This window comes from Monodelphis domestica, chromosome 2, assembly GCF_027887165.1.
Source record: "Monodelphis domestica isolate mMonDom1 chromosome 2, mMonDom1.pri, whole genome shotgun sequence".
In the NCBI taxonomy this organism is placed as follows: domain Eukaryota; kingdom Metazoa; phylum Chordata; class Mammalia; order Didelphimorphia; family Didelphidae; genus Monodelphis; species Monodelphis domestica.
Window position 1 is genome coordinate 76660123 of NC_077228.1, and position 21456 is coordinate 76681578.

Sequence of the window (21456 nt, forward strand, 5' to 3'; positions counted from 1 at the left end):
ATCTTTATCCTCCACAACCATTTGATTCCAGGAAAATTGGACCAGTTTTCTTTTTCTTTCTTTCTTTCTTTCTTTCTTTCTTTCTTTCTTTCTTTCTTTCTTTCTTTCTTTCTTTCTTTCTTTCTTTCTTTCTTTCTTTCTTTCTTTCTTTCTTTCTTTCTTTCTTTCTTTCTTTCTTCCTTTCTTCCTTTCTTCCTTTCTTCCTTTCTTCCTTTCTTCCTTTCTTCCTTTCTTCCTTTCTTTCTTCCTTTCTTCCTTTCTTCCTTTCTTCCTTTCTTCCTTTCTTCCTTTCTTCCTTTCTTCCTTTCTTCCTTTCTTCCTTTCTTCCTTTCTTTCCTTTCTTTCCTTTCTTTCCTTTCTTTCCTTTCTTTCCTTTCTTTCCTTTCTTTCCTTTCTTTCCTTTCTTTCCTTTCTTTCCTTTCTTTCCTTTCTTTCCTTTCTTTCCTTTCTTTCCTTTCTTTCCTTTCTTTCCTTTCTTTCCTTTCTTTCCTTCTTTCCTTCTTTCCTTCTTTCCTTCTTCCTTTCTTCCTTTCTTCCTTTCTTCCTTTCTTCCTTTCTTCCTTTCTTCCTTTCTTCCTTTCTTTCCTTTCTTTCCTTTCTTTCCTTTCTTTCCTTTCTTTCCTTTCTTTCCTTTCTTTCCTTTCTTTCCTTTCTTTCCTTTCTTTCCTTTCTTTCCTTCTTTCCTTCTTTCTTTCTTTCTTTCTTTCTTTCTTTCTTTCTTTCTTTCTTTCTTTCTTTCTTTCTTTCTTTCTTTCTTTCTTTCTTTCTATCTGTAGTACATAGTAGGTGCTAAATAATTGCTGTTGTATTTCATTGGCTGACTTACACAAGTTCCTTTCTGGCTGATGGTGGTAGGGGGTAGGAAAGCAGTGTAACTTTTGAAATTTATTATTTTGTATTTTTCTTCATTTTATACTTTCAGAAGTCAGGCTCATCATTTAACTAACTTGTATCTTACTTGTTTGTTTATTAATTTTGCTTTCATAAAAATCCATGGAGCAGAAGCAGTAACAGCCACCAAGAAAGCCCGTCAGTTCTGTTGTCTAAGGAAAATGAGAAGAAATCTGCCTCTGAAAAAATAGAGAGTCCTATTGAAGAACAAATTCATACTGCTGTGGATGATTCCCTGCAGAGTGATAGTATTCCATCATTGCCTGATGAGAAAGGTAGCTCTCATTTGTATGTTACCACTAAATCTTTCAGTCCCTTTTTAACCTGGGCCTTTTTTAACCCTTTGGAGATAGTCTCAGCCATTGTTTTCATTTTCACCTGGGTGTGTTACCTCATTTGATTGGAATTTGGGATAGATAAGAAGCAAATCATTTTCATCCAATATTGGTCAGATACAGCCAATTCATTTTATCTAAAGAGAAACTAAGATGATATTAAATATCTAGCCATTTATCTCACAGCTGTGTATTATTAGTTATGGTAGGGCAGATATTGGGAAACTATATGGATAGTCAATATTAGACAAAGATCATTATAATTGTTTTAAAAATAATAAAATCATACTACATTTTCTTTTTTAGCATTAGTTGTCAAAATAGCCAGTGACTAAATTTAAATTACTTCTATATGTGCTAAAATAATTAGATTATGTTACAATCTAAAAATTTTTTTTGAATTTAAAAATTAGATTAATTTCCCACTTCTCTTTAACAATGACACATCAAATTTGAGAAAGTTTTAATTGAGAATAGTGATAACTAAGAAAACTAAGACAAAGTAGTAGCTTCTAGAATTCACTTGGAATGTTAATACCATATATTCCATAACTATATTCTTGTTAAATCAATTCACAAAAGTAGCATTTGTAGATGATAATCTAGGGAATGCCAAATGACACTATAGTACATTTTTCTTGCACTTTATTTCTGAATCAGTGTAGAATTCAAGTAATATAAATATATAGCCTAACTTTCAAATTATTCTTGTTGATTTTAACCAGAAAAGAAATTTGTAATGGAATAGCTGATGATAAATCTTAAATTTGTGTAATTAAAATTGTCATGAGTGGGAGGGTTCTATTTTAAAGTTTTAATTCCTTTAATCCCTTAAAGAATGTGAAATTAAAATGGGAATGTAGAAAATGTATACATGTTGCTGATCCTTTTTCATTAGGATTCATCAATCATTTATTGCTGTAAAAATTTATTAAAGGATTATGTATGGAATTAATATGTGACTTGCATTTTACCTCATAATGATTATGAATTATGGTATGCCATAATCGCACGTATGATTTCATATGATTTTCAATATAACCCCTTTGGGGAGGCATGAAAAGTATCATTATCCTCATTTTTCAGATGAGGAAACTAAAATCCTGAGAGATATGTAACTTCAGTGAGTATCTGGAATGAGGAAAGAGTACTGTATGTGTTCTTGTATAGGGTCTGGCATTGATTTATATAACCTTGCTTTTCCCCACTTCAGTTTCTTTTATGCTAATTGTGTTTTAAGGCCTCAAGTACAAGTTAAAGACCTACTAAAAACTGTATGTAGTATAATAGTAAAACTCTACTTTTTCTTTGTCTTTTTTTAGACTCAACTTCTGTTGCAACTGAGTATTCTCTCAAATTTGATGAGTCTATGACAGAAGATGAAATAGAAGAAAAATCTTTTAGGTCTTTACTACCCTCAGAGAGCCATCGTCGATTTAACATGGAAAAGAAAAGGGGTCATCGTGATGATTCTGATGAGGAAGCTTCCCCAGAAAAAACTGCTCTGTCTCCTGTCAAGGTAAATTGCTTTTTATCTCTGTGTTCTTCATGGTTAAATGTTATGGTTGATCTTTCTCAAAGGATGAATTGTTCACCTTGATAGGCTTAAAAGAGAGTTTACATATATAGGAACATATATGAGTACCTAAATTCATTTAATTACTATTCAGAAAAAAACCACTAATTTAATAGAAGTAACTGATTCATATTGTTGAAAAGCTGTAACAAAGTATTTCAAAGACCACATCCAACAAGTTTAAAAAATGTCTTTTTTTTTTCCTATTTCTGTTGCCAATTCTCTAAAGTAAGATTCAGATTCATGTGACTGTCAGCATCTACATTTAAGAGATATTTTGGTCATTACAAAAAGTAACTGGCATTTATGGGCCTTTTAAAGTGTTTGATCTGAAATGACGCTAAGAAGAGTAAGCAGCATGAGCATTAGGACCCTTAGTGGCAGCCTGCTGCTTGTTGTGTTCTGTTTGTACCCTAGGCTGTAATTTAACTAGGGCTACTAAAGTTTATGGTGGCTGTTCAAGATAAATAAACCTATATATATTAATCATATACCAGACATTTATTAAGTACTTACTATGGGCCAAGCACAACAGTTTTGTCTCAAGTTGAAATTTCATAAATTGAATTATAGTATAAAATACAGATCACAATTAAAGATATCACATAAGATAATTCAAAGTGAATAATTGCCACATAATTTATATTATTTTATAAATCTACATTATTATATTCAGGTAGTCCCTAATTTATTAATAGATTATATATTCCAGAAGTCTGGGACTTGGCATGTATTTTCTCTTAGAAAAAATGAGATTTAGATTTCTAAGGTCCTATTCAAAGTCCTATTTAATCCCTAAGTAGCTGAATTGTAGTTCTAAGAGTAAAACTGAAAAGAACTGAAAAAAAAAAGTTCCTATCAGAGACTCTAAGCTCTGACTTCTTCCTGGGACTTTTCTAAAGGAAGAAGAAAGAGGAGTTCTAGCAACTAGAAAGTTGTAGTAGCTAGAGAAGGCTCAGGTGACAAAGAATAAAAAAAAAGAACAGGCATTTAAATGCATGTGGTGTTTAGGGGTAGAAGGTGGATAGAGAACCAAGTCTGGAGGCAGGTGGTCTTCAGTTCAGATTTGGCCTTAGACATTTCCTCACTATGTGACCCTAGGCAAGTCACTTACTCCAGTTCTCTAGCCTTTACTACTTTTCTGCCTTAAAACAGAAAGCAAGGGTTTAAAAAGAAAATGTATGTTTGCTTAAAAAACAGAGTTTGCCTATAGTATGAAATGTGTAAACAAAAACGGAATCTATGGATTATCAGAATTTATTTTTATTTTATATAATACTATGTTTTCAGTTCAAAGAGCATTTATTGAATTCCCACTATGTACTTGACCCTATACAAGGCATTGAAGATAGAAAAGCAAAAATGAAAACCAAAGAAATAGCACGCATACATAAAGTAAACAGAAAACATATGCAAAGTGATTTTGATCAAGACAGAGCAAGAGTGAGGAACTGCTAACATTTAGGAGAGAGCATGAGAGAGAGAGAGAAGCCTCATAGCAGTGTGATTAGCAATAATTCTACAAATCTGCCAGATCTTTAATTGAGTTCAATACTTTATATCATTTCTTCATATGTTATGGAACAAAAGACTTAGAACTTTACAAAGTTAATTTAATTACAAACTTAGTTGAATCTTCTAGCTTAGTCCTTACACCTTAAAGCACTAAATCATCCCCCTTTTTTTGTAATAATTAGTCTGTTTAAATGGGAAATCTATAAAATAACATGTCCCTTTTCTTTTTCTTTCTCATTGCAATTGCCTACCTCGTAAATGCCAGAAAAGCTTCCTGCAATACATTGTCAGGTGGTACATCATACACAAATCCCTTTCTTATGCTCCTTAATGTTGGGATTCTCTCTTTTGAGATTTCTTTGTGTTTTTGATGCATTTTTTAATTGTCAACATATTATATGTCTCGGTAGAATGTGAGTGTCCTGAGCAAGAAACAGAGGGAAAGCCAAGTGTTTCTAACATAGAGTGCCAGAGTGGGAGCTGGAATGAAGAATTCAATCTAGTGAAGCTGGAAAGAGAGGTTGGGGCCAGGTTATGTTAGATTTTTAAAACTAAAGAAGAGTATTTGGGTTTTATTCCAGAGGCAATAGGAAGCCAGTGAATTTAGTTGAATAGGAAAGTCATTTGGTCAGATCACTTAAGGAAAATTCCTTTGGAAGCCCTGGAGACTATGAACTAGAATGAAGGGAGACATAAGACTGGGAGACCCTCTAGGAAGCTATTGTAGTTTTTAGGCTAGCTAGACGTGATAAAGACCTAAGCTATGTGAGGCAGAGAAGGTCTATATGAGGGATATAGTATATAATAAGAAAGGAATCTTTACTCTACAAAGAGTTTGTACTTTGTCCTAAAGCAACTCTGATTCCTTTTTGTAGAAAGATGAAGTTGGTGCTGCTTTCCCTGGAGTTTAATATCAAAGCAGAAAAATAAGTGGGGAAAAGAGTCAGGAGTGTTGGATCCTGTAGAGTATTGCATCTCAGTGTCCTAGTTGTAGCAGAATAACAAAAAATGGCTGGTGGGGGTGGGAGTAAAAGTGATAGTTACTATCTCTGATAAGCTTCTCTTCAACTACAAAAAGTTCAAGCTCAGTTTCCTATGTTTGTCAGAATTGTCTTGTACTATTTGATTCCCTTAAACTTGTTAGGATACCTTATTTTTCAATGTAGCAAAAATTTCTTTAAAAGAAGCTTTAAAAGAAAATGGGCTTTTCTACCCCCATCCAATGCCCCATCAATATTTTAACATGATAATTTTATAGAATTAGTTTTTATTATATATAGACATAAATATGTATGTTTCCCAAGAGATCTAATGTTTAAATATAGCCTGTGAATTTGAATATTGTATGAAATAAAGATGGGTTTTACATTTTTTCTTTGAGAAGAAAAATGGATTTCCATCAATCCATCTATAATTCTCTCACTTTTCTGTCCCTTTTTGTGATCAATGGTTTCCATTTATTTTCAAGATGTCTCTGTATTTGTTATGCTTAGTGTCCCACATGGGAATGAATGAAATCCATGACTTTGTTATCATTAGCATTCACAACAAGGGAAGATGAAGGACCTAAATTAGATGGCTTTAATTTTCTCAGTAATATAGGCCAAGTCATTACATATATGAAGTGCTTTTGCAAAAGTTGAAGCACCATATATAAATACTAGCTATCATCATCATCATCATCATCATCATTAATATAACTAAGAGATAAATGGAAGAATAATAACAGTTTGAGGGCAAAAGACAAGACTTAGATTACTTGATAAGGGTGGAGAGTGTGATCGTCAATCAGGAAAGGATAGAATTTTTTGTATTTAAGGTTAGGAAGTGTGAATTTGTCATGAACCTGAGTGATATTGTTGTATGAATCCTTTCAGTGGCATTTAGCAGCACAGGAGCAAAGAATGTGTCTATTGGACTGACTTGGGATTGAGGACTAGCATTGAGACATGGGACAAATGATTTAAGGATATGGAAGGTTCGGTATGGTCAAGACTATCAAAGAAGGAAAGTGAGACCAGAACAGGGATGATGAAATAGAACAGAGGAATTGAAGTTGAGGTGAGGACAAAGAGAAGGCTTGGTTTATTGAAGGAGGGGGGGGGGTGGTGGAGGGAGAGAGACAGAGACAGAGGGAGAGACAGACAGACAGACAGACAGAGACTATAATCATAGTAGAGAGATAATTCAGAGTTAAGTATCACAGAGGGTTCTGCAGTTTTGGATGATGGTGATACGGAAGATGTGAGTCTTGTGGTGGAATGAAAATATAGCTAATAGGAGGTGAAGAGATTGTTAAAATGAAAGGCAAGGGTGATAATCAAATTACATACTGAAGTTCTTAATTATGAGGGGATAGGTAGGATGAAAAGAAAACTGTGAACCAGGTACTGAATTACATGATAATGCACAGACATTGATCTGGAGAGTGGTTACTTATAGCTGTAAAGGTCTGGTTAGAATAATATGGATGAATGAAGAATCTTAAGGTTTCCTTAAATACCAAAGAGAAGTTAAAATAAAAGTTGCTGCAGAGTGATATCAGAGGAGAGGTCTGGAATTGGCAATGGAGAGAAATATACCGATCTTCTGGGCTAGCTCATCCTAGATAGGGAATGTGGAAAGGCTATCAAAGGAAGAAACAGAGAATGAATAGAAGTTGAAAAATAAAGCAGAACAAAAATTTCAGAAGGCAAAGATATTTACATATGGGGATGAACTAGAGTAACTGTAGAAAGAAGAGGGCTGAACTGTGTGAAAATGGGAATGTAAGGAATGGTAATAGGGGAAAAAATGTTTTTGTCTCAAAATTGAAGAATCTTATTCATAGAGATCAGCAGAACAGGAAGTGGGACTCTTGCTAGCCATAGATCAGGGGAAAAACTAGTAGATTAAAGTTTCCATTCTTCTGTCTCCTTCAATAATGGAACTTAGAGTTGGTATAGCAGCATCAAGCATTTGTTGAAGTGAATTAAATTCTAGTTAATAAAAATAAAATTTACTATTTGTCTTTTTATCACATTTGAATTTTACCTATTTTGAACCTTTGTTTTTGAAGACCAGTATCTGATTAACTATATTGCTAAGCATATCTTCCATTAGCTTCAATAGTTGAATTAAATGTAATATTGCCACCTCATTGTATTATTTGTAAATTTACATGATCAGACAGCTGGCAGGTTTTTCCTTGCATTATTTCTTTATAGATACTTTTTCCCCCCCAGGATATTCTCTTATATGGTTGGTAACTCTGGATAAGTACTTAATTTATTCCTTGTAGATTACCAATGTTCTTTTATAGTTAATTCAGATCTAATAAATTTATGTGATGTTTTAGAAGGTGATAAATTGGAATAAACTCCTCATTTCAGGAACTGAGTATGCCATTCTCAGGAGGGCAAGATAGTTTCTCTAAGTTCACCATGGAAATGGTGCGCCAATACATGAAAGAAGAGGAAATGAGGGCAGCTCATCAGTCTTCATTATTACGACTCCGTGAGAAAGCCCTGAAGGAGAAAGCTAAAGCAGAGCTAGCTTGGCTAGAACACCAGAAAAAGTAAGGACATTCTAGTCTGAAATGAAATTGTTCTTCTCCTTAAAGAATGCTAGATTTGTAATTTGTAATAAAAATGTCCTTTCGTTTTTATGCCATTGTATGCCTAAAGAAACATGACTACTAGATAGAGAAGACACCACTCCTACAAGGTACCTACAGTGTATTGAATTGGGAGTAATGAAATCTAGGTTCTACTGATTCTACTATAATGTAGAAAGCCATATTGGGAGCCATTTATTACTTTAGCCTTTTTCCCCCTCTATACCTTTAAGGTTCTTAATGGAGTAGGAATTTTCCAATATGATAGATTCTTTAATATTATTGATCATAAGACACCATGTTAAGGTACTGTGAGGAGACTACAAAGATGAATTTGAATTGGATACAGCTCACGATCCCATAGAGTTTATATGTGAGTAAATTGAAGTATATCCCTATTGGGCCATTTTATGTTGCTCCCATTAAAATTCTCATTTAAATAATATTTATGCTATGACTGAAAAAATTTAATGAAATTAGGATTCTACGTCCGTTGTCTTGAAAGGGAACATCCAAAAAAGACAAGAGATTTAAAAAATTTTGATACTACAATCATAAATAATTCTGATAAGGAAGAAAAGCAGATGACATCTAAAGAAATCTTTTTGGTTACACAGGGAACTTTCCGATGAATTTAGTTGTCTAAAATAGATGGATGGGGCAGCTAGGTGGCTCAATGGATAGGGAGCCAGGCTTGGAGATGAGAAGTGCTGGTTTCAAATATGTCCTCAGATACTTTCTAGCTAGCTGTATGAAGTAGGGCAAGTCACTAAATCTCAATTGCCTAGCCCTTGCCACTCTTCTACCATGGAACATATACTTTAGTATTGATTCTAAAACAGAAGGTAAAAGGTTATATTTAAAAATCATAATAATAAAATAGATGGAGAAAAGGACAAAATTCATGTCCAAGAATAAATAATAAGCCTAAAATAATGTCATGAAGTTCAAAGTCCTGAGTGGCCTCAAACTTTATAAAACTGCTAAGGACAATAAATAAGGGTTTGGGGGCTATGTCTATAACATACAATAAGAAAGGAAGGGGTTGACTCATTATTTCTGATTAATGATGGAATGGAAGATGACAAAAACCAGAACTACTTAATACTTTATTCTCTTCCTTTTTTTTTTTTGGTCAATGAATATTGAAATAGATATAACAAAACCTAGCTAAGTGGAATTAAGATCAAGATAGGTAAGATAGTAAAAATAATTGCTTTAAAATGAGATCAGATTTTCTGGTTGACATGAATTACATTCCATGGTTGAAAGAACTTGCTGATGTGATCTTTTAATTCCTTTATTTGAGAAGTCATGGGAATAAGAGAAAATACCAAAAGGCTGGTGATTTGCAAATATTATTTTTGCCATGAGATGGCGCCTGGAAATTTTAAATGTCCAGAAATGAATTTAATCATGATCTCCAGCAAAATTCTAAAATGAATTTTTAAATAGTTTATGAATTGTTTAAAAAGTAGCAATCATAATATATAAGCACGTTAAAAGGAAAATGGTAATTATGTAGAATTAACATTTTTTACTATGAAAAAAATTAACAAAACCAATTTTCATTTTTTATTTTTGATAGTTTCCAGATTTGTAGACTGAAATATAGGCAGGGATGTTCTGTTAAAAGTTTAACAACTCGGGGGCAGCTATATGGCTCAGTGGATGGAGAGCCAGGCCTGGAGATGGGAAGTTCTCAGTTTAAATCTGGCCTCAGACACTTCCTAGCTGTGTGACCCTGGGCAAGTCACTTAACTCCCATTGCCTGGCCCTTACTGCTTTTCTACTTTAGAACCAATACATAGTATTGATTCTAAGATGAAAGGTAAGGTTTTAAAAAAAAAATGTTTAATAACTGGCTCCCTGAAGAAGAAAAAAATGTACGCTATATGTAGTTTATTTAGTCTGAATTATTAAAACCTTCATTCTTTTCTTAAATCTAGAGTCAACAAAATAAATCAGATTTTTACCATTTGCCTATTTCTGCAGCAGAAATGCTCTTACTGAAAAATTTAACAGTTGGGCTCTCTCAAGCTGGTTCAAACTAACAACCAAACACACCCCTGACTTATAAGCACGGTTTATGTGGATGTTTGAATTAGACATTTGGCAGTCTGTTTTAGAATATCCTTGTGGATGAGATGGAGTAATGTGAGCTGGGAGATCATACATCTAAGTGATTTGGTATCAACCATATCTAAAGATTATTAATTAATGACCATTTTATTTGTATGCTTACCTTGCCCTGGTCAGCACTTTTATTAGTGACTTATTTGAAAACCAGTACATTAGCATCCCAAAATCCCTCAACCAACTGGAATAATGAGCAAACTCATGGGATTTAATTTTATAGGGATAAATTTGAATCACCTAGCTTCATTTAAAAAAACAAATTTCAAGTCATATTGACAAAAATTGGGGCTTTTGACCTAACTCAAATAATCAAATAAAGCCAATAATGGATGCAAACCAGCTTTGGGTGCAGAAAATTTAGTATTATAAGCAATTTGTAGTAATAGACTATATTATAGTGTGTGTATATATATATATATGCACACACACACACACACACACACATATATATATATAATTATAGTAATAGAGAAGTATAGTGTTTAAAATAAGGAAAGAAAACATAACTTTTCACTGGATTTACGATGTCTGGAATGTTAGATTTAGTCCTGAGCCTCACATTTTAAGTACATTGACAAATTGAGCAATAGAAGGGCATTCCAACATGAGGAATAAGTTACTGAAGAAGAGAACAGTTGGGGAGTGGGAGAAGGGAAGATGATAATTAATATTTGTCACATTTTGAGGTACTGTTTTTGGAAGTGGTATTAGGTTTATTCTTTCAGGATCCAGGGGCTAAAACTATTAGAAGTAGGTCAGAATTAAAAGAAAGCAACTTTAAAAATTCAATTTAAAGAAGAACTTCCTAAAGATAAGATCTCTTCGAAAACTGAAATGAGTTGCTTTATGAGATTGAATGCTCAATTAGCCTCTGTCAGGTTCATCATAGAGGACTAGATTACTTTCAAAGTCTTTTCCAACTCCAACAGTTAATGTTTTCATGATACTCTACCTAAACTGCATAGGAAGCCAATTTTACCTATAAGATTTTTTGTTTTCAATATATGAATACAAATGGATTTTTTGTTCTATTTGAAATTTGAGAATGTTATGCTAGATTATCCTTTATTAAAATCTTTCTCTGATGCTTCATCATGACTATGAGGTGACCCAGAGTTCTAGGAGCCTCCGGAAGCCAGTGTAGCTCAAGATCTGGTAGACCTACCAAGATGAAAAAACTTTGGATTTAGAGTCAATGGATTCTTAATATCTTTTGTCTAAGGATTAAATTTGCTAAATTGAGAGTCTCACCACTAGAAAGTGGGCCACCAAATGATAACAGTTTTTGACCACTTGGAATCATGAAACCATTTTTGTGGAGTTGTAAACTGCATCATTGAAAGATATTTCACTGGTGAAATCATGGATCTTTGGCTTATTGAAGTCTGACCAATAGGCTTACCAATGGAAAGAAACCCCTGAATTTGAAATGAAAATTGAGTAGATCTGTCTTATTCAGATTTGTCTGTGTATTTATATATGTAGACATCTACGAGACAAAGGAGAAGATGACAAAATGCCCCCTCTCCGGAAGAGACAGCGTGGCTTGTTATTGAAATTGCAGCAGGAGAAGGTGAGAAGAAAAAAAAGCATTTCTAAAAGGAACTTATCCTTATGTTAAAACTAGTGAATCGATTTCTATTTGATTGTCTTCATACTTAGCCTAGTTTTGTACTTTTATCAACAGAAGTGTGATGTAGTGTAAAGTCTATTGGACTTAAGAAACAGGAAAATATGGGTTTGAATCCTTCAGACACTGAGAGACCATTGGCAATTAACCTCTCTGACCCTCAACTGACTTATATCAGTTTCTTCATCTGAAATATATTGATAATAATGTCTATAGCACTTAATCTTACACAGTTATTGTGAGGATCAAATGAGATATTTCTGAAGTACATTGTAAACCTTAAAATGCTATACAAGTGAAAAGAAAAACATAAGAGTTCACTGATAGACTGCAAAGTAGTAAGTAAATGTGAGCTGCTTTGTTATTACATCTAACATGTTTGCTAAAATTGGATTATGTCTGTGCCACTGCTGAGTTGCTAAAATAACAAACTCTCTGTCTTTGTAGACCTGAGTAAATAGCTTATAAGGTATATGCTGTACTGATAACCTACATCAATTTCTTGGGCTTCTAGACTTCTCCTTTCTTTTTATACTACCATGTAGTGTACAATTTATGATATTACCTTGTCTCATGCTTATCTTTATACATGTTTCATCTCCCTATTAAGTCATATGTGCCCGGGGCATAGACTATTTTTTAATCTTTGTTTCCTCACTGTCTAGCACATTGTTTTATATGTAGTAAATATTTGTTAAATTGAATATTAATTCATTATCCTAAATTGCCCTTTTATTTAGAAATCCTCAGGTTGGGGAGGGTTATATTCTGATAACTTAATTTCAGCCCTCAATATTTGCAGATCACAGGGAGGGAGAAACTTAACTTTTTATTTTTGTTTTCTTCAAGCAGGAAATATCTATAAAATTCTAGTAATAGTTAATAAGCCACTTTGTTCCTAACTCCATGAAGTAGAGGATAATAGTGATCATAAGAATCGTACTTTTCTTTAACAACAAAAGGCCATTATTTTATCCATCTATGCAGTAGTTCATAGAATGTTAAATACAAAATAATTGTAGGATATTGACTTGTATCAGAACTGTTCTTATCTGAACTCCATAAATAATGATAATAGTAATAATAATTGACTTTATATAGCCCTTAAAAAGCACTTTACATACATGATCTTTTTTGAAACTTACAATAAGCCTGTAAGGTTGGTACTCCTGGCATTAAATTCTTTTATTGCAGAGGAAGTTGAGGTTCAGAAAGGTTTGGTTTGTCACTCATAAATTCTGCTGTGCTGAAGTGTCAGATCAGGATGCTTTTCATTGTGCTTTATTACTTATGGATTGCTAATTGACAAAAAACAAACAAACCCAGAATTGAGTTTTCTTATTTATAAACAATACTGTTACTAAGTGAGTAGGTGCTCTTTATTTATTTGCTTGCTTGCCTATTTATTTGTTTGTTTGTTTATTTATTTATTTTGAACTATTCTATTGGAGCAGCTAGGTGGCTCAGTGAATAAAGAGCCAGGCTTAGATACTGGAGATCCTAGGTTCAAATGTAGCCTCAGACACTTCCTGACTGTATGATTTTGAGCAAATCACTTACCCCCTATTGCCTTATCCCTTACCAGTCTTCTGCCTTGGAACTAAACCTTAGTATTGACACTAAGACAGAAGGTAAAAGTTTAAAAAAAAAGACCTAATATGTGCATAGTATTTTGGTGCTTTTTTCCTGTAATTGAAACAGTGAAGTTTAACAAGTTGTATAAAGTGTTTTTACAATGAGAATTTAATTTGGAGATTTTTAATCATTTCACATTAAAACTTAACTGAAAAATAAAAATGATTTAAAAGCAAGAATGATTCATAAATTTTTTTCTATACTACATGATGGTCTTTCATTTGAAAAACAAAATAAGGAGTAGCTCTGACAAATTCCTTAAGTTCCCATTGTATTCTTAACTTTTCTCATCTGTAGGCAGAAATTAAGCGTCTTCAAGAAGCCAACAAAGCAGCACGGAAGGAAAGACAACTGATTCTTAAACAGCAAGAGGAAATAGAAAGAATTCGTCAGACCACAATTAAGCTTCAGGAGAAATTGAAGTCTGCAGGGGAAAACAAATTGGTAAATTGAATTAAGTCAGTTTGTTTTCTCTTTTAAAGTTTGCTTATATCTGTTATCTAAAACCATCAATTGAATTTGTTAAGCTTCTTTAATATGATACAGGAGCAGCTCTGCCAGCATAGTGGATAGTGCTTAGCAGAGTACCTGGCATAGTAGGTACTTATGTTTATTGATTGAGTGGATAGAAAACTGGTCTGGAAGACCTAAGTTCAGGTCCCATTTTTGACATATATACAAAGTGTCCCTAAAGTTTTAATGCAGTTGCAAGCCTCTTTAGAATGAAAAACTTTAGACTTTTAAAGAATTTTAAGTTTAAACTAGGGGGCAGCTGGTAGCTCAGTGAATTGAGAGCCAGGCCTAGAGATAGGAGGTCCTAGGTTCAAATCTAGCCTCAGACACTTCTTAGCTGTGTGACCCTGGGCAAGTCACATGACCCCCATTGCCTAGCCCTTACCACTCTTCTGCCTTGGAGCCAATACACAGTATTGACTCCAAGACAGAAGGTAAGGGTTTAAAATAATAATAATAATAAATTTAAAAAAGTCTGAACTGGCTGTTTGATCCTGGTCAAGTCACTTAACTCTTAGTATTCTAGGAAATTATAAGACTAAATTGTAAAGAAGACATCAACCTGAATTGGTGGAGGCAGTTTTCTTATTTTGGAGTTCTCTTTGCTAGTGAAATCACCAGACCAGTTCTTACCTCTAATGTGCAAGGTTTTTTCATTCTAATACTACAGTAAAGCAAAACAAGAAAGAAACTAACATGTACATATATCTTTACTTTTTGATTAATCTACTTCTTTTTAAGATGTTTTTCATGACAAATTTCAGTTTTGAAGGGGACAAGACAAAGACATCAGTTTTAGTAAATTTGTTTTCATTTGCATTTTGTTTTCATTTTTCATTTACAATAACATCTAAGAGTAACCAAAAAAAGATATCATATTTGTCATTGGGAATTGGAGTGCTAATATAGGCACTGAAAAGATAATTGAACAAACAAATTTGGCCTTGGTATAAAATGAAGCAGGGCAGAGACTAATAGAGTTTTGTCAACATAACTTGCTGGTCATAATAAACATTCCTTTTTCAATAATTCAAAAGGTGATGTTCTATATAGGTGTCACAAAATCAAATTGATTATATACTTTACAAAGGTAAAGGAGATTCTATATAGTCAGTTAAAGCTGTAACTCAGATCATGAGCTTCTTTTTTTTTTTTAGTTTACTTGCAGCACTTTTATTTTTCTTTATACAATGACGTGTTGGGCATTACAATTCTCAACTCTTAGGATGACTTACAAATTTTGGTATTCTACTGTCATGTGAGAACATTAAGGCAACATACAAAAATCTTACATAAATTAACTAGATGCACAAATTTACAGAGGTTGTAAATGCACTTTTTTGCAATTCAAGGTTGAGTAACTTAACCCCATGACTTAGGGGGGAAATAGTGGGTTAAGGAAAAAAAAATCAATTCCTAAGGATTCATTTTGTATTCCTGCTAGGATGATGGCAAGATGTAACATACATTTAATAAACTCTTGCCAGCCTTGGAGAGAAATTCTGCAAGTCAGCTCTTTTAGATGCTGGAAATCTGACCTTTAGATACCCTGTATAGATCTGATGTTTTATAGAACTAAACTGTATAGCTGTTGAGTGTCAACCAGCCAGATACTATATTGCCGTGTTATCAGGTCGATTCTCTATAGAAGTTAACTCAGCCTTACCTTTCAAAATGAAGTGACCTGTATCAGGGTTTAGATCAAGGATATGTACAAGGTATGCTAAAATGTACACCAAGGGAACAACTGTTAACTTGAATACGAGATCAAATCAGTAACGGTTCAACAATCTAAAAGGTGCCAATATTTGTCTAATATCAGATACAAACTTCCCCAAGGACAAGTTTCTTTTCAAAGAATACTTATTCCAGTTTCATGAGGCTAACATGAGGTGTATATTTGCCAGGGCAAATTTTTACTTTGTGAATACTCATGCAGCAAATGCTACACATCTGCTAGCAGTCTATTTAGAAGCATTTGCGATGGACAATGGATGGGCCAAATTCATCATATTCCTGCTTGCTGATCCACCTCTGCTGGAAGGTGGAAAGAGAAGCCAGAATAGAGCCACCAATCCAGATGGAATACTTACGTTCAGGGAGAGAAATGGTCTTAATTTTCATTGTGCTAGGTGCCAGGGCTGTGATTTCTTTCTGCATTCTGTCAGCTATTCCAGGGTACATGGTAGTACCACCAGATAATACTGTGTTGGCATATAGATCCCTTCAGATATCAACATCACCCTTCATTATAGAATTGAAAGTGGTGGTCTCATGAATGCCACAGGATTCCATTCCCAGGAAGGATGGCTGGAAGAGGGCCTCTGGACACCTGAACCTCTCATTGCCAATGTTGAACACCTGACCATTGGGAAGCTCATAGCTCTTCTCCAGGGAAGAGGATGAAGCAGCAGTGACCATCTCCTGCTTGAAGTCCAGGGCAGCATAGCACAGCTTCTCTTTGATGTCCTGAACAATTTCCCATTCAGCTGTGGTAGTGAAGCTATATCCTCTTTCTGTCAATATCTTCATGAGGTAGTCTTGTCAGTCACAACCAGCCAAATCTAGACGAAGGATGGCTTGGGGAAGGGCATAACCCTCATAGATGAGCACAGTGCGGGTGACACCATCACCAGAGTCCATAACAATACCAGAAACATACAGAGACAACATAGCCTGAATAGCAACAAACATGGCTGGAGTATTGAAGGTCCCAAACATGATCTGTGTCATCTTCTCTCTGTTGGCCTTGGGGTTTAAGGGAGTTTCTGTAAGCAGAACAGGGTGTTCATCAGGGGCTACGCAAAGCTCATTGTAGAAGGTATGATGCCAGATTTTCTCCGTGTCATCCCAGTTAGTAACAATGCTATGTTCAATCGGATATTTCAGAGTCAGGATACCTCTCTTGCTCTGGGCTTCATCACCAACATAACTGTCCTTCTGCCCCATTCCACCATGATGACACCTTGGTGTCTTGGGCGTCCAACAATGGAGGGGAACACAGCCCAAGGAGCATTATCCCCCGCAAAGCCAGCTTTGCCCATGCCAGAGCCATTGTCAATGACAAGAGCAGCAATTTCTTCTTCCATTTTTATTCAAACTGAGGTTGCGAACTGTCTTAGTCTGAGAAATTAGAGCCAGGGGGAAGGAAGAAGGGCAAAAAAAAAAAAAGTCCAAAGCAGCCTACAAGTGCTGCTGGCTACCACTGAGTGATATGATCATGAGCTTCTTATTGCAAAATCTAGACTTCAAGAAATTAAGGAAAACTATCAGTCTGGCAATCTGATGAAGCTTTTACAAGGAATGGAAAAGGAGAAAGAAAATACATACTCAAATGCAGAATTTCAGGGAACCAAAATGAGAGATAAAAAGATTTTCTTAAATGAGCAATACAATGAAACAAAACAATAGCACTGGAAAGAAAGGTAGGATGCTAGCTAAGAGTATAACAAGGTCATATATTGTCACTGTATTTAACTCACATGCAAAGTATACCATGTGAAATGCCAGGATGGACAAATCAAAAGCTGGAGTTAAGGTTGCTGGGAGAAATGTTAACTATCTCACATATGCAGACAACACCACTCTGATGGCAGAAAGTAAAAAAGAATTAAAACTCTTGAGGTGGTAAAAGAAGAAAGTGTAAAAGCTGAATTGAAGCTTAACATTGAAAAAAACTTAGATCATAGCAGTTGGTCCCATAACTTTCTGGCAAATAAGAGGGAGAAGATATTTTAGTGTATCAGATTTTATATTCTTGGACTCAGAGATGGTGACTATAGATGGTGACTTCAGCCATGAAATTAAAATTACTTTTCCTTGGAAGAAAGTTGTGACAAATCTGGATAGCATATTAAAAAGCAGAAACATCACCTTGCTTACAGATGTCTACATAGTCAAACCTCTGATTTTCCCAGTAGTGAGATATGAGTTGGAATATAAAGAAAGCTGAGCACCACAAAATCAACACTTTTGAATTGTGGTGCCAAAGAAGACTTTGGAGAGAGAGCAAGGAGATCAAGTCAGTCAATACTTAAAGAAATTGATTTAGACCAGTCATTGGAAGAACAAATACTGAACCTGAAGCATTTTGGCCACATTATGAGAAAATAAAATCCATTGGAAAAGACCCTGATATTGGGAAATATTGAAGGCAAAAGGAGAAGGGAATGACAAAGGATGAAATAGGCAGTCAGTATCATGGAAGCAATGAACATAAGTTTGGACAGACTTCAGGAGATGGTGGAGGATAGAAGTCTTGTGTCCTATTGTCCATGGGTCCCAAAGAGTTGAACAAAACTGAGGAGCTAAACAACAGTGATAAAATTGTAATAAGTTATTCAATTCAATAAATTAAAAGAGTCACCTAGGAATTAGAAGAACTGATGTTAGAATTGATTAACTTTTGGGGGCAGCTGGGTAGCTCAGTGGATTGAGAGCCAGGCCTAGAGATGGGAGGTCCTAGGTTCAAATTTGGCCTCAGACACTTTCCAGCTGTATGACCCTGGGCAAGTCACTTGACCCCCATTGCCTAGCCCTTACCACTCTTCTGCCTTGGAGCCAATACATAGTATTGACTCCAAGACGGAAGGTAAGGGTTTTAATTAAAAAAAAAAAAGAATTGATTAACTTTTATGCCAATACCACAAAGCCTCAATGCCTTGATTTTCTTGTCTGTGAAATAGAATATTTCTCTCTTCCCTTGCCAACAGAAATGTTTTAAGGATAAGTAAACATATGTAGGAAGGAGAGTATATAAAGTATTGGTAGTAATATTTTTTCTTTGAATTAGAAAGTAATATATTGAATGAAACCATCATGGATATTTATAGTACTTTAAAAATCTTTAGAAGAAATTTATATAATTTTTATTATTTAGATTTAAAACACTTTATCATTATCATTTTATTAAAAGTTCTTTTGGACGGGAAATGTTTAAGAATAGTAATTCCAATAAAATTTTATAACATCTCACCTTTCTTTGGTTTGCAGGAGCCTCGTAGTGAAGATGAGACAAAGCAAAGTAAGGCATCTAGTCCGGCTCCAACTGACTTAGAGACTCGAAGTCCTTCCCCTGTCTCTATTTCTAGCAGTGAGACTAGCAGCATCATGCAGAAACTCAAGAAGATGCGCAGCCGGATGGATGAAAAGTAATTTACTTTTGTAATTAAAATCTTAATAATGTAAATAGCTTAAGTACATGAGATTATTTTGTTTCATTACTACTGGTTAAGATTGTTAGGATATCTTTTTGTTAGACTCAGTAGCATTTTAGCAGAATTATTACTTTAAACTAGAAATCAATCAGCATATATGTGTCTTAATATATAAAGTCACCTGACCAGTACTAATTTAAAATTAAGTGAATTAGTTCAATATAATAAAATAATTCACTATAAGATTTAGTTCTGTTCCAAAATTGGTGCTGGTCACTCATTTATACTTATTTTTCTTGTGAAACTAATTAATTCACTGTATCTCCTGAATCTTATTTTAGTGCAACTAACTGATAGATGAGATATTATTGTTTTTCTTACTAGTAACCTTTTGGAAATTCTACTGTTTTTACATTTGGTTGTGGCTGTTCCTCTTGGTGTCTTTCATTTAAAACCTTAAATAGAAAAACTCAGTTACTTTGAAAATAAAGTTATAGATAGAGAGAACAGAACTGATCTTGAGACCCAATTTCATAGCTATTTACTGATTGTTCAAATGCTCTTATTGGAGCTGTGTAAATAGATTAAGGGTTGAGTTTTTTTTTTCTCATTATGAGGATAACTGAAATCTTTCTACAATATTGAATGCATTTTCAGTCAGTTTCTTGGATTCTCTTTTCATAGCCTATTTTATTTAATTTTTAAAAATTCTTACTTTCTGTATGAGAATCAATACTATGTATTGGTTCCAAGGCAGAAAAGCAGTTAGGAAGTGTCTGAGGCCGTATTTAAATACCATCTTTGGGCCTGGGTCTCAGTCCACTGAGCCACCCAGCTGCCCTCCATAGCCTATTAGTTATGACTAGAGCTTTGACCATATAAAATGAAATCTAAGTGGAAAATTGGCTCTTTAGGTTTATTTTCAGTGTATTGCCATTCAATTATAAACTTGCAACAAAGGGCAACAGGGCAAAGTGATAAGAGCTAGCCTTGAGTTAGGAAGACCTGGATTCAAGTCCCATCTCTGACACTTTGCTGGCTATGTGACTTTGGGCAAATCACTTGATCTCTCAGTTTCTGTTGCCAGGCAATGTTCTGAGACTAAATTGCAAAGGAAGTGCTAGCTAGTTTCCATAGGTAAAGGAAATTACTGAGATTTCTGTATACTATTAAGATACAAGGTCTAGTCCAGGGATGTTGACCCCTTATTTCTCCCTCCCCCCTTCCTCCCCTACAGGGGAGGGAGGAAGCATTCACATTGGGCTGTTGGGCAGAAGGTCAGGTGAAGTGAACATGGAAAGGGGCAGGGGAACAGCTCTTCCTGAATCCTTCTGACTTTCTAGAAATAAACTGTGGTGAGCATCTGCAGATGTGCCCACGAAAAAGGCTCTGTGTGCCCTTTTTGGCATATGTGTCATAGGTTTGCCATCACAGGTCTAGTCTGTAGAATATTCTAGGAGTTTCATAGCTTTTTTTGGAGGGTAATCACTGTATATAGCCCTTAAGCAGCATAGCACATTTCTTTGAAATCTACTACACATTGGAGCCAGGTAGGTGACTTAGTGTATTGAAAGCTAAGCCTTGAGATGGGAGTTCCTGGGTTCAAATGTGGCCTTGGATGCTTCTTAACTGTGTAATCCATGGCAAGTCAATTGCCTAGCCCTTACCACTCTTCTCTCTTGAAACCATTATACAGTATTGACTCTATGGTGGAAGGTAAGGGTTGTTGGATTGTTATTGTTGTTTTATAATCTACTACATGTTGTAGAAATGTTTTTTTAAGCCACCCTTTTTGAGATGAAACATCATCACCGATTGAACTTCAGATGCCTCTCTTATTTGTATACTGATTTTCATTAAAAACAACAAAGAATAGCAAATCCTTTTGAAAATTATTTTGGAACATTTAAACTGCATTTTGTGAATTCACTATATCCTGATGAAGCATGGAAAGGGAGTTTTTCTCTGAAATAGATTTCTATTATTACAATGTATCATTAAAAAGTAAATAATGTATCATGGTTATCTGTTAAAATCTTAATCCTTTTTTTTTCCCCGTTAAATTTTGTCACTAAACCTCTAACAACACTTAGGTTCCTGGGAATGTTAAATTTGAATTTGGAAATATTTCTTCCTTGAATAATATGAAAAACAAATTACATAGGTAAAAGTAACTCTTTTCCTTAATCATTCATTAATATATCAGGGCAATATGGATAAATCCTCTGTTGATCCCTAAGAATCATTTGAAATATTTATATTTTACCTCATTCAACCAAGTTAGAAGTTTCTGACAATGAGCAAAAACCTGACATATTTGAGTTACCTTTTCTATCATTTAATAAAAAAATTAAAAAAGCAAAATACAAATTACTTCCTTAGTTATCTAGAGTTGACTCTACATGTTTATAGGTTTGACTATCATATTACTTTGTTTTACATAAGCATGAACATACTATACATGTGTCTAA

At 34.4% G+C, this 21456-nt stretch overlaps 1 protein-coding gene and 1 pseudogene across 8 annotated transcripts in view; one reads left to right on the forward strand and one right to left on the reverse strand.

Annotated features, from left to right (window-relative positions):
- The window catches only part of CEP350 (centrosomal protein 350), a 190881-nt gene that overhangs the window by 118666 nt on the left and 50759 nt on the right, over positions 1-21456 (forward strand). For all 8 annotated transcript variants that reach the window (XM_056815600.1, XM_056815602.1, XM_056815598.1 and 5 more), the window contains 6 exons: positions 1003-1166; positions 2549-2745; positions 7689-7873; positions 11537-11624; positions 13614-13760; positions 18822-18979. In XM_056815600.1, coding sequence (XP_056671578.1) covers positions 1003-1166; positions 2549-2745; positions 7689-7873; positions 11537-11624; positions 13614-13760; positions 18822-18979 — 939 coding nt within the window. The remainder of the gene's footprint in view (positions 1-1002; positions 1167-2548; positions 2746-7688; positions 7874-11536; positions 11625-13613; positions 13761-18821; positions 18980-21456) is intronic.
- LOC100017391 (actin, cytoplasmic 2-like) lies at positions 14970-16968 on the reverse strand (annotated as a pseudogene).